Source organism: Urocampus carinirostris, chromosome 4, assembly GCF_059441175.1.
Source record: "Urocampus carinirostris isolate Australia breed hairy pipefish chromosome 4, RoL_Ucar_1.0, whole genome shotgun sequence".
NCBI lineage: Eukaryota > Metazoa > Chordata > Actinopteri > Syngnathiformes > Syngnathidae > Urocampus > Urocampus carinirostris.
This window is the reverse complement of record NC_142352.1, coordinates 40,410,537-40,429,487: the sequence shown is the minus strand read 5'-3', so window position 1 is coordinate 40,429,487 and position 18,951 is coordinate 40,410,537. Positions and strand designations below refer to the sequence as shown.

General features: G+C 38.8%; 1 protein-coding gene across 3 annotated transcripts; it reads right to left on the bottom strand.

Annotated features, from left to right (window-relative positions):
* Window positions 1-5,897: 5,897 nt before the first annotated feature.
* LOC148367555 (uncharacterized) lies at window positions 5,898-15,434 on the bottom strand. Of its 3 annotated transcripts, XM_088334556.1 has the most exons (4): window positions 15,302-15,434; window positions 15,047-15,210; window positions 9,045-9,767; window positions 5,898-6,654 (listed from the first exon to the last, which is right to left on the bottom strand). In XM_088334556.1, the coding sequence occupies exons 2-4, from the start codon at window positions 15,126-15,128 to the stop codon at window positions 6,299-6,301; spliced, it is 1,161 nt and encodes a 386-aa protein (XP_088190682.1). In that variant the 5' UTR covers window positions 15,129-15,210; window positions 15,302-15,434; the 3' UTR covers window positions 5,898-6,298. The 3 variants fall into 3 exon arrangements, with proteins under 3 accessions (XP_088190682.1, XP_088190681.1, XP_088190685.1); XM_088334555.1 differs by lacking the exon at window positions 15,302-15,434 and having other exon boundaries at window positions 15,047-15,287; XM_088334559.1 differs by lacking the exons at window positions 15,047-15,210; window positions 15,302-15,434 and adding an exon at window positions 14,870-15,019.
* Between the last annotated feature and the right edge of the window lie 3,517 nt (window positions 15,435-18,951).

The following is an 18,951-nucleotide window of genomic DNA, read 5'->3' as shown; positions in this document are numbered from 1 at the left end:
AACCTCAACGGAAGTTTTTAAATCGAGGCTTAAGACACACTTCTATTCCAAAGCTTATGATTGATGCCCACCTCATATTCTGTATTGTCCTGTCTTTTTCCGACTGCATGCCTGGCTGATACGAAGGAGAAGGACGATTTGAGACGAGTCAGCGGACCAGCGTCTGACCTGAAGTTTCTCAACCTCTGCATTTACAAGCTGGCAGAGATGGGAAGCTGCGTCGTGGCCATCATAGACTTTCTGGAACTAGTTTACAGGCTGGGAGTGTCGTTGGTGTCATGCTTTTTCCGGACATCTTCAACATCTTACCTAATGTTTACTATTCTGTGTACAGTAATGCTAATTGTAATTCACCCTGGTCAATCCTGGAAGGGGGATTACCACGTGTGAGGTCCTTTCTCAAGGTTTCTCTTTTTTCCTCAACCTGAGGTTTTAAGGTTGTTTCTTGCCTGCATGCGGGTTTAGGATCAGGTAATTGTGCAATTTTGTAATTGTAATCCTGTGCAGTCCTTAGAGACATTTTTGTGATTAAGGGCTATATAAATACAGGGAGTGCAGAATTATTAGGCAAATGAGTATTTTGACCACATCATCCTCTTTATGCATGTTGTCTTACTCCAAGCTGTATAGGCTCGAAAGCCTACTACCAATTAAGCATATCAGGTGATGTGCATCTCTGTAATGAGAAGTGGTGTGGTCTAATGACATCAACACCCTATATCAGGTGTGCATAATTATTAGGCAACTTCCTTTCCTTTGGCAAAATGGGTCAGAAGAGGGACTTGACAGGCTCTGAAAAGTCAAAAATAGTGAGATATCTTGCAGAGGGATGCAGCACTCTTAAAATTGCCAAGCTTCTGAAGCGTGATCATCGAACAATCAAGCGTTACATTCAAAATAGTCAACAGGGTCGCAAAAAGCGTGTAGAAAAACCAAGGCGCAAAATAACTGCCCGTGAACTGAGAAAAGTCAAGCGTACAGCTGCCAAGATGCCACTTTCCACCAGTTTTGCCATATTTCAGAGCTGCAACATCACTGGAGTGCCCAAAAGCACAAGGTGTGCAATACTCAAAGACATGGCCAAGGTAAGAAAGGCTGAAAAACGACCACCACTGAACAAGACACACAAGCTGAAACGTCAAGACTGGGCCAAGATAAATCTCAAGACGGATTTTTCTAAGGTTTTATGGACTGATGAAATGAGAGTGAGTCTTGATGGGCCAGATGGATGGGCCCGTGGCTGGATCGGTAAAGGGCAGAGAGCTCCAGTCCGCCTCAGACGCCAGCAAGGTGGAGTTGGGGTACTGGTATGGGCTGGTATCATCAAAGATGAGCTTGTGGGGCCTTTTCGGGTTTAGGATGGACTCAAGCTCAACTCCCAGTCCTACTGCCAGTTTCTGGAAGACACCTTCTTCAAGCAGTGGTACAGGAAGAAGTCCGCATCCTTCAAGAAAAACATGATTTTCATGCAGGACAACGCTCCATCACACGCATCCAAGTACTCCACAGCGTGGCTGGCAAGAAAGGGTCTAAAAGAAGAAAAACTAATGACATGGCCTCCTTGTTCACCTGATCTGAAACCCATAGAGAACCTGTGGTCCCTCATCAAATGTGAGATTTACAAGGAGGGAAAACAGTACACCTCTCTGAACAGTGTCTGAGAGGCTGTGGTTGCTGCTGCACGCAATGTTGATCGTGAACAGATCAAAGCACTGACAGAATCCATGGATGGCAGGCTTTTGAGTGTCCTTGCAAAGAAAGGTGGCTATATTGGTCACTGATTTGTTTTTGTTTTGTTTTTGAATGTCAGAAATGTATATTTGTGAATGTTGAGCTGTTATATTGGTTTCCCTGATGAAAATAAATAATTGAAATGGGTATACATTTGTTTTTTGTTAAGTTGCCTAATAATTATGCACAGTAATAGTCACCTGGACACACAGATATCCTCCTAAAATAGCTAAAACTAAAAAAGCCCCACTCCAACTTCCAAAATATTCAGCTTTGATATTAATGAGACTTTTGGGTTCATTAAGAACATGGTTGTTGTTCAATAATAAAATTAATCCTCAAAAATACAACTTGCCTAATAATTCTGCACTCCCTGTAAATGTGACTTGAATTTTCATTTGTGCACAAAATCCATCCTTTCTTTCAATATTTTTAGTTAGACATTTGTTGAAAAAGCACCAGAGATAAGAATGACTGCATGCGGCTCCAGAGCTGCTTGTTACACGAAAGATGTTTATCAATTTGGTTGGCATTTATGGGGAGTGCATTGAGACAAACCATAGCTTAAGACACTCCAAGAGGCTTTAAGTACTACTGTGTAAATTTCCACAAAAATCTGTTCAGTTCTTTTGGAGTCTAAAAGCCACATAATAACACACACACATGTAGGCAAATCAGGATTTATATACTAGGCTATATAGTTCTAGATATGAGGGGTCTGCATACCTGCCAACTTTTGAAAGTGAAAAAGCCTAGTAGCTAGGGTCCAGGGGCCGCAGGCCCTGGTCAGGTCCAGGACGATGTCCGGTGGGGGGTTCAGGGGGGTGAAGCCCCCCTGAAGTCAAAGGATTTTTAGCATTTTCAGGGCTTAAAATGCAGCTAAGAAGTAACAAATTTTACATTTTTTTCACAATCACAACCTCATGTTTACAGTCAATTTACCTAAACTGTACTGATGGAAATAATCAAAAGAAAGTTCTTTAAAGCTCAACAATGTATTTAATATAACAAAGTCATAGAAAACCCTCATAGTTTTCTTTTCTTTTCAATATTTGATACAATAAGAAACAAAACATTTAATTTTTTATCATTGAAGTAATATTATTCAGTGTTGGTTCTTGGGTTGGTTTTCAGGTTAGTTTGGAAACTTGTTATTTGAGATATTCCAATATATTTGTGAGTGAATAATTATATAATTGATTTTGATCAGTTTTTATATAAATAAAATAACAACCAGGCCCAACACTGACTAATACTTAAATTTTACATGCAATTTAACTATTGGAAGCAGTTGAAGATAAAACAAAATTTGGCAAACAATAATTAAACTAATTATCTAACTAAGAAAACATTTCACTGGCACATTTCCAAGTGTCACTGCACTGCATACAAGTGTATGTCCATTGAGGCAGTCACTTCTCATCTTAGAAATTCCCAATTTCACTTAACTGACTTCAGCACATATTTAAGCAATAAACAAACTAAAGGCTAAATCTATATATATCATGCAAACAATTTCACTGGCACATTTCTAAGTGTCACTGCTCCATTGAATCAGTCACTTCTCAAAGTGAAGCAAGGCACACCAGAGTCAATTGAACATGCGAGGCCAAAAGATTTTTCTCCGCTGAAAAGCAGATAATAAGAGACTGAAAAGCCATAAACATGCATGGGTTGATTCACTTTAGCAAAATTAATGATATCCAAATGTTCTCCATGTTATACAAGCTACAGCCTAAGCATTATTTGTTTTCCATTGTGCATCGTTTTGATTTTTTCAACTGGTCTTTCGAATGGGTCACACTGTGGCACTTGTATCCAGATGATGTCATCATCATTTTCCTAGTCATCAGGCTGCCAAGCACTTTGGTCGATAGACTTGCCCGGAACTCCGTCTTGTTCTTGTTGACATGACTGAAGATGCGTTCACAGTCTGCGTTGCTGTGATAAATCACCAACACAGACTTGGCCACTTTGAAGAGGGCTCCAAACTTGGCCTTGCCAGTGGCTGGGTCCTTGAGTTTTGAGAGCTCGTTCCACGCTGTGTCCACTCGCTCAGCTTCTGTGATGGCAGGGGTGAGTGGATCGCACTGGTATACGAGGAACTCCTCTTCCAGACTCCTCTTGTCATCCTTGGTCAGGAGGTGAGGGTACCTCTCAGCAAAGAATCTCACCTGGCTGAACTTGCAGTCCTGCCTGTAGCTGATATCCAGCATCCGGGCATTCACCAGAACTTCATCCCCAAAGGGAAATGCGCTGATCATGTAGCTGCATGTGCTGCTGTCGGAGTGCCTGCTTGCGTTTGCTGCTCTTCTCCAAGTAGTAGAACACGTCCACAAGCAGATCATCTAGCTTCACTGGCAATTGCTTCGCCCCTCTCTGAACAGCCAAGTGGATGAGATGGCAGGAACAACCTGCAAATTAATTGCAAAAATTGTAAATGTTCATGGATAAATAGATAATATCCCCAATTCTGGAACATAATCTAAATGCATAAAAACAAGGTTGTCATGGTGTACTAAAAATTAATACTGTAGTCATAATGTCAAGAGATGTAATGTTGGTGGTAATGGTTAATGCAAGTCCTCATATACCTATGGCTGATGGATTGTAATTTGCTTTAAATCATGTAATTTTAGTAATATTTTATTAAAAACATTATCTGAAGTTTTGATATTTAAAAATTAGGAGTATAAGAAATAACATGACATTTCCTGAAACTACTTTGTAAAACATAACTAATTAATTACATCTATACAAACACACATCTCAAGGTGATTACTATGGGCACATAAAAATAATTAAATGACAAATTTTACTTGAATTAAAATATCTCAATATTATAATTGAAATCAGTACTGTAAAAGAATCTATGGAAAATTGTATTTTCAAGTGATATATTTGATACCATAAATTAATCAGCTTGCAGCGTTTTCGTAATAGGCACATCGATATGAAATAATAATAATTTTGAATAAATTGCATAGTCAATTACCTGCGATGTATGCCGATGGAGATTTTTCTGTGATGAAGGACGCGACTCCTTTCTTGGATCCAAGCATAACAGCGGCGTTGTCGGCAGCAAAACACACTAAATTATCCCAGGGAATGTTGTTCGAGTTCATTTCTTTTTCGATAATCTTAAAAATGTTCTCGCCCGTCGATGCCGTGTTGCATTCTCTCAACGAAAGAAGCACTGACAGAACTTTTCCTGTTTGGTTATCGAAGAATCGTACACAAATTGGATAAAGTTTTACATCGTCGTAGTCTGTACTTCCATCAGTAGACATGCTAAAAGGCGAAGATTTGATGACATCGACGATGCTTTGTGATGATTCTTCACCAAGGCACTGAACGATGTTCGAAGTTTTCGTTCTCCCACAACCATATTTTTTAGCGATCTTAGAATCGGGAAACATTCTCCTGAAAAGCGGTCCCATGTGGTCGGCCATAGCGATTGGAACACCATGTTCAATGATCGCTTCAGTAAATAACACTTCGGCATTTATGACGTCCAAAGAATCGGTTGGGGCGACAAAAAAAGTGGAGATTTTGCCGCTGGAATTACTGTCACTGGCATTTGATTTGTGTTTTTTCGTTCCAACGTGGTCTTTAACGTCGCTAATTCCTCCATGACCCACAGAAAAGTCTTGTCTACACAGTGTGCAGTTCGCGTAATTTTCACCTTTTCTCGATCTGATAATTACTCCAGGGAAAGCTTTGAAATATTCTTCACGAAAGCACTGTAATTTTCGTTTCGGTTTCACAATTTTCTGCACTTTTTCTCCGGTAGATTCCATGATCTATTCAAAGCACCGTGACCTACATCTCGGTTCCTTCTCGCTGCCGATTAAACAATGGCAGTGCTCCAATTGAGCTAAAAATAAACCTCCCGCATGCGCAGACGACTGGCAGTGCCGATAGCCTTTGTTTGAAATGGTACTTCGCGATCTCGCGGTGGAATGTTTTTCGTTCTTTATTTACGATTTTTTTTTTTTTTTTAAGGGGAAAACCGTAGTTTTTGTAATGAAACCGAAACACCGTAGTGGGTTCAAGAAAACCGTACTCATTACGGCAGAACCGTAGTAGTTGGCAGGTATGGGTCTGTGATAATAAAACCTTTGCAGATGATGATTGTCTCCTTTAAGTAAAAAAGGAGGAAGAAGTCAGAGTGTTTTTTTATTGGATGATGCATGAATGTAAAAATCATGATTTAACGTACAGTATTCACCAGACTACAAGATCTTTCAATAAAGCACACATAATGAAACTGACTACATTAAGAGAAAGAACAGTAACAATTGTTACATTTCTGTGTGGGTATACAACAGAGCTAAAAAAACAAAACAAAAACAACAACAATCCACATTTCAATTAGCCTATATGTATCTAAAAGGTGAGAGTTGGTTAAATTTAAGATCACCTCTGTGAGTTTAAGTTACATCTAGTAATAAATCCAGAATTAACTTCTTGCCACCCATTTAGGTTAATGTGTTCAAATAGCACTTGTACAAAATAGTATGGGAATTTCTGGTGGGGAAGGTGAACCGGTGCAGGGGCCTGCAGGTTATTGGCAAAGCAATGTCAGATTCTTCTTTTCTTCTTCGAGCTCCTCCCACTTCTTCTTCTCCTCCTCAAACTCCTCCCACTTCTGCTTCAGCTCAGCCTTTTCTGCTTCCAGCTCATCTCTCTGTTTCAATATGTCTTTAGCTTCTTCCTGCTGGGCTTTCCTCAGTGATTCGATTTGCATTTTCTCAATAGCGCCCTCTTTTGCACTGACGGCCCGAAGACTTTCCAGAAGCTTTCTCTGATACTCCAGAGCCTTGGCCTCTTCCCTCTGCGTCCTTCTTAACGCCTCGATCAACTCCTGCTCCGTTTTGAAAGTGCGCTTCTTTGCCAAACTTACCTGAGAACACTTGACATCTGAAAGCAAAGAATAATGGTAGAAAAAATTAGGGACGCACGATAATGACAAAACGCGATGCTAGTTATCGATAGTCACTTGGAACCACGCTATGATACTGAGTCAGTCGACATAATTCTAAGTATTTACGTTCAATAGATTAGATTTTTATTTTTTATAGCAGTAGAACATGTTGGTGGTGTCTCATCTCTTTCTGTCCATAGTTGGTGCAAGACACCAAAGATCTCGTTGTGATTCTTCTTTTAAAACACTCGAAAGTGCAGTGATATATATTTATAGACTATTCATTTATTCTTGCACTCCTGCTTGTTTGGGATGAGCACAATCAAATAAGATTTATAAATTGACTGTGTTCTTTGACTAAAATTGACAGCTGCCAGGTAAGGTACGCAAACCTCTGTTTTAATCTTGACACAAGCTGAAACTTTTCTGTATAAAGTTTAGTGTGCATGTATCCTTGTTCATAAATGTTTTGTAATCCTTGGGCAAGTCATCGGTGTCATAAATTTATTTCCTGTGCGCCGCTGATAGACCTTTGCTGCTGTAACTGGGCAAGCTGTTTGTTTGCTAAATGTAGTTTCCCCTCCATGTATCAACATTTGTACCTGTATATTTATTTTAAAGGAAGGAAAATGGGTCAAGGCTTAAAATATAAGAAGGGTGCAGATGAGATCCCGAATTTGTGTATAATGCGCACCCCTTATTTTTCATCAGAAATCGGTATAACGTTTTGTTTGAAATTAAATTAAGCATTGAAATGGAAATGTTGAATACATAGGGCCATGATTCAAATCATTTGTTGACAGCTATGAAGACAATACCAACATCAAAGTCCATTTCATCATCAGATACGCCAAAGAGTTGGCCAATTTTTATGTGTTAATTTATATCTTTCAGGACAACTTTGTTTTCTCCATTCTGTTTCATCTCTAGTAACTTGAATAAAAATAGTGTGATAACGAGATGAAATTGAATTTGCGTTACACGTGAATAAAAACAGTACTCCTGCCCACACAAACAAGACTTATTCAAACGCACCACCTCTAAAGCCCGATTTATTATAAAAAAATTCAAAATAACGCCACATTGAAACATTTTCTCCTTGGATCTATATAATTCATGTAGGTCAGACTTTCAGACTTCAAAATGGTGAATTTCTCCTAAAGGTAAAGAGATTTTCATGTCGGATTTTCATTTTTGGAGCATGCCTATGTTTAGAAATTAGGTATTTTCTAATAAGGACACCCACAATCATGTGCACTTTCTCAGTATAATGATGCTCATTTCTCTTGTAATCCAAGTTATTACAGTTATCTTTAACATAATACAGTATGTATTGGTAGATTCATTAAGTCGAGCTTTAGTCTCAAAGACTAATTCTAAGAGACAAGTTCACCAAAGCTGCGTAATGTTATAGAAATTGTCAACCAAATTAAAGACACATACACAAACATGAGTACTGAAGATTCTGTGTCTTTTAATTTATTTTCCAACTATATCCTGAAGTTTAAAGAAAAAAAGAGATATTGGTTATCCGTATCTATAAGCAGGATTTGATTGGTTACTGGTAGGGAAAAAAGAAACTGGGCATGATGACTCTCCCAGGGTCTGTAAATGTTTTTCATGGGCAAATTGAAACACTTGAGGATTTTTAAAAGATATTTTCCATTTCTCCAGTGCCATTAAATGGAAAAATCAGCTGTAAATCCCTTTTTTTTTTCAGAGCCATAAATATTTTTACAATTAACATATGCCATTTTTAATCTTCCGTGTGCATTTCTCAAGGCATTTGAATTTTAGATCTTAAGTAAATCACAAATATAATTGTTTATAAGACAAATATTTCCCCATATAAGTGGTTGGTAAAAATGAGATAAATATGTAGCTTATATTTTCGGTTACAGGAGGTTCTTCCCATTACAATTTACCACCAGGAAACACTAACCGAATCCCTTGCATGGTCCATAATTGATATTTAATCCCTACAATAATATACACATTCAATAGTGCCCTGTTTAGGTGTAGCATGCAGCTGGCCTCTTGGGAGTAACCCATATGGGGCCTCATAGGACAATGCCATACAAACTAATGCCAGCCGCCGTTAATCACGAGGGAAGGAAATGCAATGACAAAGCCAAGCCACCAGAGAACATTGTCAGCATCACTTTTAAGCAGACTTGTTAAGAAACATGGCAACAATTTCAATCATCTACAAGGACTCCACCCAAAATTCAAGAACTTTTCAATCCTTCAAAAAACAACATTTAAAAGTCAAGAATTTTCAAAGATTTCAAGTACCCGTGCAACCACGTCATTCACCAACATTGAGGGCAATAGACGTCTTTTTTATTTTTAATGAATGAGTAATTGAACATAAAGAAAAACTGACCTGCAACTCTTTTTTGGGACCTCAACACTGGACGTGTCACTTTGGGTACAGCCGAACTTTGTGAAGGACCTTGTGTGTCGGTTTTTGCTACCTTACGTTCCTCGTTGGCATGCTGATAACCCTGTGGGTGTCTCTTTGACATGTGTCGATGTAAGTTGCTGGTCTTTCCTTCCGGGCACCGAATCCTTTTCTTGCAAACCAAACACTGAGCAACATCAAGATTTTCTCCCAAGGCCTCGAAAAGTTTCCAGATGGCGCTACGACGGGTAAACTTATTCTTTGTACTAAGCAAATTTTCCACCAGGGCCACTTCTTCGTGTACTCCACTTGCAGGTTGTTCTTGATCTTCTTGGATACGTTTTGACTGATAATCGACTTCAGCTACATTCACAGCTCCACTTAATTGTTGGGTTACCTGCGAGTGAGTCTTCGCCATGTGACGGTACAGGTTTATAGTCTTGCCCTCAGAGCACATTATTTTCTTCTTACAAATCAAACACTGAGCAGCATTTGAACTCAAAGGTTGAAAATGTTTCCAGATTGGCCCACGTTGCGTATGAGTTTTAGTGCTTGGCCGGTTCTCCTCCTCGATCATGTCTTCTGGTATTTCTTGGACAGGGTCTTGTACTTCTACAGCAACAATTATGCCATTCATCGCAGAATCAACAACATCTTCATGCAGAGAGGCGACGTCACCAATTCCCTCCTCCAGCTCCACCTCCACTTGAGAATAACAATCAAAGATTAAGTCAGAGTGGATTCATCTTATTATTCTACCTAACTAAATAAAAGTATCATTGAGCAAATAAATTCCCAAAGTAAAAAGTATTTCTTCAAACTGGTCATCCAAACCGCCTTTCCTGTCCATTTAACTTTCTGGCATTCAAAAGTATTTCACTCTTTGCTTAACTGATAAGGACCAGCTTCGGATTCGGGGCGGAAAAAAAATCACAAACAGTAGCCACACAAAGTGGCTCGCATAGTCTATTTGTAGCTCCAATCAAAATTATTATTATTATTATTATTTTTTTTTTAATGTAGTTGATTTTGATCATCAAATTAAGTAACTATGTTGCTGCTGGTTCATAATTTAGGTTTATTTGAGATGTTACGATCTATGAACTTTTTCCGTCTATCAGCTCGTATAAACTGACATGTATCCCGCCCCACTGCCATAAGAATGCGTATGCTGCTCGACTCTGTTACACTTGTTTACAAACACAGAAAGGGATCTATAACTACACAATGTTATTACATGTTTGATGTGCCTTTTAATATGCACTATGATGAAAAGCCAAGCACAAATATTTTAGAAATAGTGATTTTATAGATTATGCATTCAGATCTCAAAGCCTTTGCTCAGAAAATGCTGGTCTGCTAGTGATTCCAAGAACCACGATGAAATATGCAGGTTCAATTTGAGCCCCGGTGCTGTGGAATGCTCTAACCCCTAAGATTCGATCAGCAACCTCAGTGGAACCGTTTAAATCTAGGCTTATAACACACTTATATTCTATAGCTTATGAATGACCTATGTTTCATGTTGACGATGTCTGTGGATTGTAGGACTGCAACAACAAATCAATAAAATAGATAAAAATCAACTATTGAAAGCGTTGGCAACTACTTAGTATTTAAGTTGTCAACGCTTTTAATAGTTGATGTGCTGAGAGACGCCTAAATTGACACTCTAAGTCTTATATCATCAGTGTAAGCGTCTTTCAGCACGTCAATCCAATGCAAATAAGAGTGCATAATTGTAGTGCCCCCTTGGTTTAGAAGAAGGCGCTATAAGAACACATTCTTATGTACCAGGCCATTTTAGAGCCATGTCCATTTATAAAGCACTTTCAGATACCAAAATTCAATTAAAAGTGCTGTATGAAAATATTCTATGTACAATAAAATGCAGACATTGTGGTTAAAAGAATATTAATAATAATAATAATAATAATAATTTCCTTGTATTGTCATTCTGTGTAACAATGTACACAGAACGAAATGTCGATTGCATCTGACCCGATGCAGCCGCAGCCAAGAGAGGGCGCCGCCGACCACTTTTTAAGTCTTAGGAATGACTCGGCCGGGGCGCGAACCCGAACCTCCCAGTCTCAAAGCGGGCGCCTTACCATCTAGGCTACTGAGCTGACCCAAAAACTTCAAAAAATATACAATTAATTAATTTACTGTACTTAATTGTATAGCAATTTGGAAAAATACACATAAGAGCAATATAGAATTGCATATTCGATTACAGAAGAAAATTATTCGGACCGTGCATAACAAAGTGTTTATAAAATCCCAAATGTTGAAATTTTCAGACATGATGAAACTTAAATCCTTAATAGTATACAAAGCATGTATGCAACACATATCCATTATTTGTTGCCCTACAGAGCTGACACTCATCATCTCAGGGGAATTAACAAATTCAAGGTCCAATGTCTCGCACAAAATTGAAAAGGCATTGTGCCACCCAAAAGCTATCTATTTATAGAATAATTTAGACAATGACCTTAAAAATCATGTTCTAAAGATATTTTGGATAAATATACTAAAGAAGATGAACGTATCAAGACTTTCCTTGGGTATTATATGTCGTAGGAGTCATTAGCAATACTATTCTAAGTTTGAAATGTCTTTTCTTTGTTTTCTAATTATCCTTTGTGGGGCAAAGTTCTGTTTTCTTCTTTTGATTATTAAATGTCTTCCCTACTAGGGAAAAAAATAATAAGTGTAGGCACTAAAAGCTTTGACTTCAGCTAACAAGTTCAAGTAGGCAAGTACTGTATTATTGTAAAAAGCCACAAACAAACATCTGTTGATGTACGCGTATCCCCTCCTATGTTGCCTCTTATTTCTTTTTTGAGTACTTCATGAAAAAAGTATCTTACATATTTGCAGGTGTATAGCATACATTTGTATGTATTTTTTGTTTCTCTGGGGCTGTTTGACTAACACTTTGTATTGTAACATCCATTGCAGCCTGGTCATTGTGGAAAGGGCAATACCTCATGTGATGTGCGCTCCCTTCTCAAGGTTTTATTTTTAAATATTGAGGGCTACTTTAAAAATAGTTTAAAACTTTTGGGATAAAAAATAATGGGATGGAGTGAACTTTTGTAATCATTGCCCCGTTAAAAATGGCAAAACTAGAGAACAATATAATACAGACAAGACAGTGTATTAGGGACGGCAGTGGCTCAGGAGGTAGAGCGCTCGTCTTGGGATCAAGAGATCGTAGTTCGAATCCCGGCTCCTCCGTGTTACATGTCGAAGTGTCCTTGGGTAAGACACTGAAACCCCTAATACCTCCAATAGGCAGGTTAGTGCCTCACATGGCTGCACGGCCGCTATTGGGAAATGTGATGCATTATGTAAAGCGCTTTGGGAAGTCTTGACTTGAAAAGCGCTATATAAATGCAGATCATTTCCTTTCATTAGAGTTTAATTTTTTTTTGCTTTTTTAATAATTGAAATAGTTTTAGTAACCTTAATTTGTATGCGTCTTGTGTGTTTTTTCCAATCTAATTCACCACAGATGGTAATTCCTAAAAATTTAATTTATGAAATAGTGTCCATGGCAACACCATCTATTTTTACCGCCAAGTTTAGATTTACCTTATGATTACCAAAGAATATCCCTTTAGTTTTATTTAAATTTAAAGATAATCTATTTAAATCTATAGATGTTATCAGATTAATACAACATTAATATATGTTACTAGATTAAAATAATCAACATTGGAAAAGAAAATGTTAGCGGCATCTGCAAATATGACTAATTTGAACAGTTTTTAAACATCAATTATATCATAAATATATAAATTGAGTAACTTTGGACCCAGGACCGAAACCCTGTGGCACCCTACAAAGGACGTCCAATTATCCATATGTCAACTTTCCCATTTTCAGATATTGTTGCCTCCCAGTCAAATAACTTTAATCCATCCCAAAGCCACTTACTTAGCCGATGCCATATTGTTCCAGTTTTTTGAATAGTGTTCGACATTAATGGTATCAAATGCTTATTTTAAGTCAATAAATATCCCAGCTGAGAATCTCTTCTTTTCCATGCTATTGGTAATTTCTTCTACCACATTAATAACAGCCATTTTTGTTTGACCTGTTTGCCCTTAAATCCCATCTACTTTTGTTGAGTAATTTATGCTCATCTATAAATTGTTCTAGCCTATTATTATTATGTGTCTGTAATATTTTAGAGAACTGAGGAAAAAGATAGCGGTCTGTAGTTTGTAAAGAGCTACAGACTATCTAGTTCCGGCCAAACATTTCAAAAAAAAATATATGTTTAAATTATACACAATTTGATTTAAATCAGAATTGTCACTGTTTTTGTCAATCAAATAGATTGGATATGCATTACTTACTTCATTACTATTTATTGTGGTATTTAATATTCCCCAGATACCTTTAATATTGCTTTTTATCTTATGTAATAAATAAGTATAATATAGTTTCTTACTGGCTCTTAATATGCCCCTCAATTTGTTTTTGTATGTTTAACTGTATATTGGGATTCGGCTTCCTTGATCCTTTCAAATTAATTCTTACGGTGGTTACACTTATTTCCACTACTGATTTCATATTTAAAATATTGTGCAATGTAAAGTACCGTATTTCCCAGACTATGAGACGGACCAAATTAGAAGACGCACCTTCAAAAATACCTCCTTGCGAAAGCTTTATTCTCATATGTCAAGCGCATCCAACTACAAGGCGCATGAGATTAAAATGGAGGATAAGAAAACATGTTGCATGGAACATAACTATTTGGGAATCTGGTTTCAAACATAAAATGACATTCATACTTGTGTATATTTGTTGGTTGGATTCATTAACCACACGGGTCGTAGGGGCACCATTTTCTGTGGTGTGCCTTGGGCAAGTAGAGCTTGGTGGTGCCCATCCCTCTCCAGGCCAACAAATGTTTCCACTCGGGCTCAAACCGGTACCTTTCATCTGTTGGATGAATGTGCCTACCACTTACCGTGTGTAAAAGCTTTTTTATAACCAAGCATTGCCAAATGTATTTACCGTATTTCCGGTTTTAGAAAGAAGCAATGTATTAGAAGGCAGTTTTGAATCTCAAGCAAATTTGTTTGTAGGTGCGCCTTATAGTCCAGAAAATACGGTATTTTGGTTAGCTTGATGACATTGTCAAACAGTATTTGTATTTTGTAACATTGCCGAATCTTTCGTGACTCTCTTGTATTTTGTTCTGAAACAGTTGTTGCTGTTGAAGTATTAAAATAAAAATAATAATTGTATTGTTTACACTATTTGCACTTTTACTTCATTTTTAAATTACTGAGAAAAAGGTTTGGTTGCCACGTTGAGTGTTACAACTGTATTTTCGTTAGATTGCTTCTTGATTTTGGTTTGACTCTGTTGACTTTTGTCCTAAAGTTATTTGTTTATACTAGTTATTGATTAATAAAAACAAAGAGAACATCTTGGTGCCTAAAATATCGGTGCTGTTTTTATCGTAATAATAAACTAAATAGAAGGGGGAAATGTTTCAGTTATTTCAACATCATGAATTCCTCACCAAAAAGTATCGATATTGATAGGTAGGGGTATTTTCCCACCCCTACACGACTTGTTTTAAACGAAATCTTATCATTAAGTTACATTAAAACAGCGAGTACGGATTAATTGATCAAGTGGTGGGCAGTTTGTTGCATTTCATAGTTGATAGAAAACATCAGGGTTGAACCCCGTTTTGTTAACGCAGTGCGTAATCGGAGGATTGGGTTAAAATAATTTGCAATGTGTAGTGGGAAGTTTATTGCATTTCATACCTGATAGTAAAACTCAGGGTGAATCATCAACTGAACGAGTGGTCGGCGACGGCAAACTTGAGTCTCGAATCGTGAACCGAAAGGTTAGACGACCGAATCTTTTGAACGAGTCATTTTATTGAACTGGTGATTCTGCAATGCACGGACAGGCGATTACATCCTATGATCGACGAGTACCTTGTGCTTCGCCAAACTCCATCGGCTGTTGTTCATTGAAGGAGACCGAAGAGATTCCTTGGCCTTCTTTTTTAGCAACCATGGCCGCCTCGTTCGGGTGCTGTGTCCGCAGATGCCGCCACAATCTGGTGGTGCAGCCTCGTTCGTGTTTTAACACTATGTCTCTACACAACACACACATAACCGTTTCAGGACATATGTCGGTATAATATTCCCAAATTATACTTCTTTTGCGAGTCATATTTTTTCGTAAACCTTATTACGTGTTCAGCAAGTGGTCAAATTGATGGTTTAATGGCGACTCTTCTTCATGCTCGAACGCAGCAAAAGACTCCCTCCACTTCTTTTGTGTAATATAAACACGAATGAATCCCATGACAAACTCGACACTGCCTTCTAGCGGATGTGTAAAAAAATGACTGGAAGTACTGTTTGATGTTGTAGGAGTGTCAAAACTCAAACCACACCTTTGGTCGCGGGCCGAAGGGGATAAATATAAATGGTAAATGGTCTGCATTTATATAGCGCTTTTCAAGTCAATGAAGACCTCCCAAAGCGCTTTCCAATGAGCGTCACACTTACCCATTCACACACACACTCACATGCAGCCATGCAAGGCGCCGAGTACATTAAAACTTGATTTAAAAACCATAAATACGGATTAAAAACAGACAGCAATATTATCCCAGAATAAACTGATTCAAAATACTTAGCACTCCATCAAAATATCTCCTGTAAAACCTAAATCAAACTAAAATTAAAAAGTAGAACGACAATAAGAATACAATTTGTGCTTTGGACCAAAAATATGTGCTTTTAACATGAAAATTAGTTAAAAACAGACAGGAATGTTATTCCAGAATAAACAAACTTAAACATTAATTCCAACAACAATAAACAACAATACCATTATCCCGGAGATCCTGGTGGAGAAACTCTCTCACCTAGGACTCTCTTCCTCCATCTACGACTGGATAATGGACTTCCTATCAAACCGCCCACAGTTAATGAAACTCTGCAACCACGTCTCTCGCACCCTAACACTGAGCACAGGCTCCCTCCAAGGGTGTGTACTGGGCCCCCTGCTTTTCACCCTCTACACCTCCGACTGCTCACCGACCCACCTCACAAACACAATTGTTAAGTACGCCGACGATACTACCATGGTCGGCCTCATCTCTGAAGGGGACAAGGCGGCGTACAAGGATGAGGTGGAGTCACCGACATTGTGGTGTTCGAAAAACCACCTCATACTGAACACCACAAAAACAAAAGAACTCATACTGGACTTCAGGAGGAAAGGCAGGAACCCAGCACCACTCATTATAAAAGGAGACTGTGTAGAAAGCGGCCACTCTTTCAAATTACTGGGTGTGCGCATCTCTGATGACCTCTCCTGGTCTCCAAACAATGGAACGGTGATAGGGAAGGCCCAGCAGCGACTCAATTTCCTGAGAGTGCTCAGGAAAAATCATCTGAAACAGCAGCTGCTGGTGTCCTTTTACAGAGCCACAGTGGAGAGCATTCTGACATACTGCATTATGGTGTGGCATGCTGGGTGCACGGCAGCAGACAGGAAAACACTTCAGAGGGTCATCAACACAGCCAAGAGACTCGTTGGTTGCTCTCTAGTCTGGAGGACATTGCCTGCTCTCGCTACCTCAGCAGAGCAGAAAACACCATCACGGACTTTTCTCACCCCGGCCACCACCTCTTTGACCTGCTGCCTTACGGCAGACGCTACAGGTCACACAAAACAAAAACAAACAGACTCAGAGATAGTTTCTTTCCCAGAGCCATCACCACCCTTAACACACACCGCACAAAAACTTAAACTCTTGCAAACACACTACCTCATACAGATGTAAAATTGTATTTATGCCTATCCTCACTTTGCACTATGTTGCCTATTTTGCACTACCGCATATTGCACTAATATGATCCGAAATCTGTATGTAACATCTTATATGCCCACACTTTCTTGTGTAAATATTGTGTAAATTATAACCTTTATCTTCTTTGTTCCTTTATCTTCTTTGTTTTCTTTTATCCTGACTGTAAAATGTGAAACTGGAGTGCCACATCCAATTTCATTGTCACAATATGTTCAACCCATTTTGTAACAATGACAATAAAGGTATATTCTATTCTATTCTATTCTAATCTCATCAGCCGTACCGCTTATCCTCATTAGGGTCGCGGGGGGGCTGGAGCCCATCCCAGCCATCTCCGGGCAGTGGGCAGGGGACACCCTGAACTGGTTGCCAGCCAATCGCAGGGCACACAGGGACAGACAACTCATTCGCTCATTCATACCTAGGGACAATTTGGACCGGCCAATTCACCTGATATGCATGTTTTTGGAGCGTGGGAGGAAACCGGAGTGCCCGGAGGAATCACACGCAAGCATGGGGGGAACATACAAACTCCGCACAGGAAGTCTGAAGCTGGATTTGAACCCACGACAGGTTCCCATGACATGAACTGTGCCGCACAAGCGCTAACCACTGCGCCGCCGTGCTCTATTCTATTCTATTCTATTCTAAATAACTTTGTTATCTATAGAAGATATCTCATATACAAATTTAAAATGTGAAAAAATGGAAATATAAACCAAATTTGTGGTTTTTACTTTGGGATCTGTGTATCCTCATATTCTTATTTAACTCTTCAACGTTTGTTTGCCATTTTACATTGAATTCCTTAATTACGGCCACATTAGCTCAACAAAGAAGACACACGGGATTGCCGGCAATGTCAGTCAACAATTATTCTGCCTGTCTTCGGTTTTGAAAGGCTGTTTTTCGAATCCATCTTTTTCTCGGCCATTGTGGGGTTTAGCATCCGCGTAGTCCACAGTAACAGAAATGTCACCCTGCTTTTTTCCGTTTAGCCTTCCGTTACATCGTGATAGATAGAAGGTCATCCCTGGGCGTTACATCTCCGCTTCCTGACACTGTCGGTCTAGTTTTTCAACTGGCCGACGTGTTGTTTGTCAGTACATAGTTTTAAAAGTGGCTGCAGTTTTGAGGCTACAGTTAACTCGATTGAGGCGGGAACAGTTTCGGGAAGTCTTGTGGCGGCAGCAAGAGCGCTGAATTGAGGGATCTGTAGTTTGAGAGTTAGCAGCGTTATACTAGATGCATATATAATAATATGATGGGCTGGATATACTTGTATGCCGGGCCGGATGCGGTCCACGCACTGTGAGTTTGACACTTACGTGCTACGGTAATCGCAAACGGTATGTATGGATGCCAACCCTTGTCAGATGTCACAAGTAAAACTTCTGTAAGCAATAATTTTGAGTTTCAGTGTTGCTGGTTTTACTTGATTTGGAAGAAAACTAAATTTGCTGTCAGATTAACCTACGGTAGGATGTCTCAATGGTGTAGGATGTTTTGGGAGAACACCTAGGGTCAGGTTTAAGTCAAGTCAAGTCATGTTTATTTGTATAGCCCCTAATGAGAAGAATTTTCAAAGGGTCATACAGACTACAAACAATAACAGAGTACCGACTATTATTACACCATCTTTTGATTTAAAACCTACAGGAGGGCAAAGGAAAACTCAAAACCTCAGCATGAGGAAGTTAAGAAACCTTGAGAAGGGACTGCACACGAGGTAATCCCTCTTCCAAGATGACCAGGCTGCAACAGATATTGCAAGGGCATCAACAAACAATACACAGACATAGTGAACATGAATATATAGGTCAGTCATAAGATATAGAATATAACTGTGTTTTAAGCCTGGATTTAAAAAGTTCCACTGAAACATTACGACAGTGCTTTGCAAAAGTATTGCCACATTTCAGGCTCCAAACCTATAGATTTAAAAATACACATTTTCTTTTTCTGAGAATCAATGGAATATGAGATAAAGTGTAAAAAGAAACCAAATTT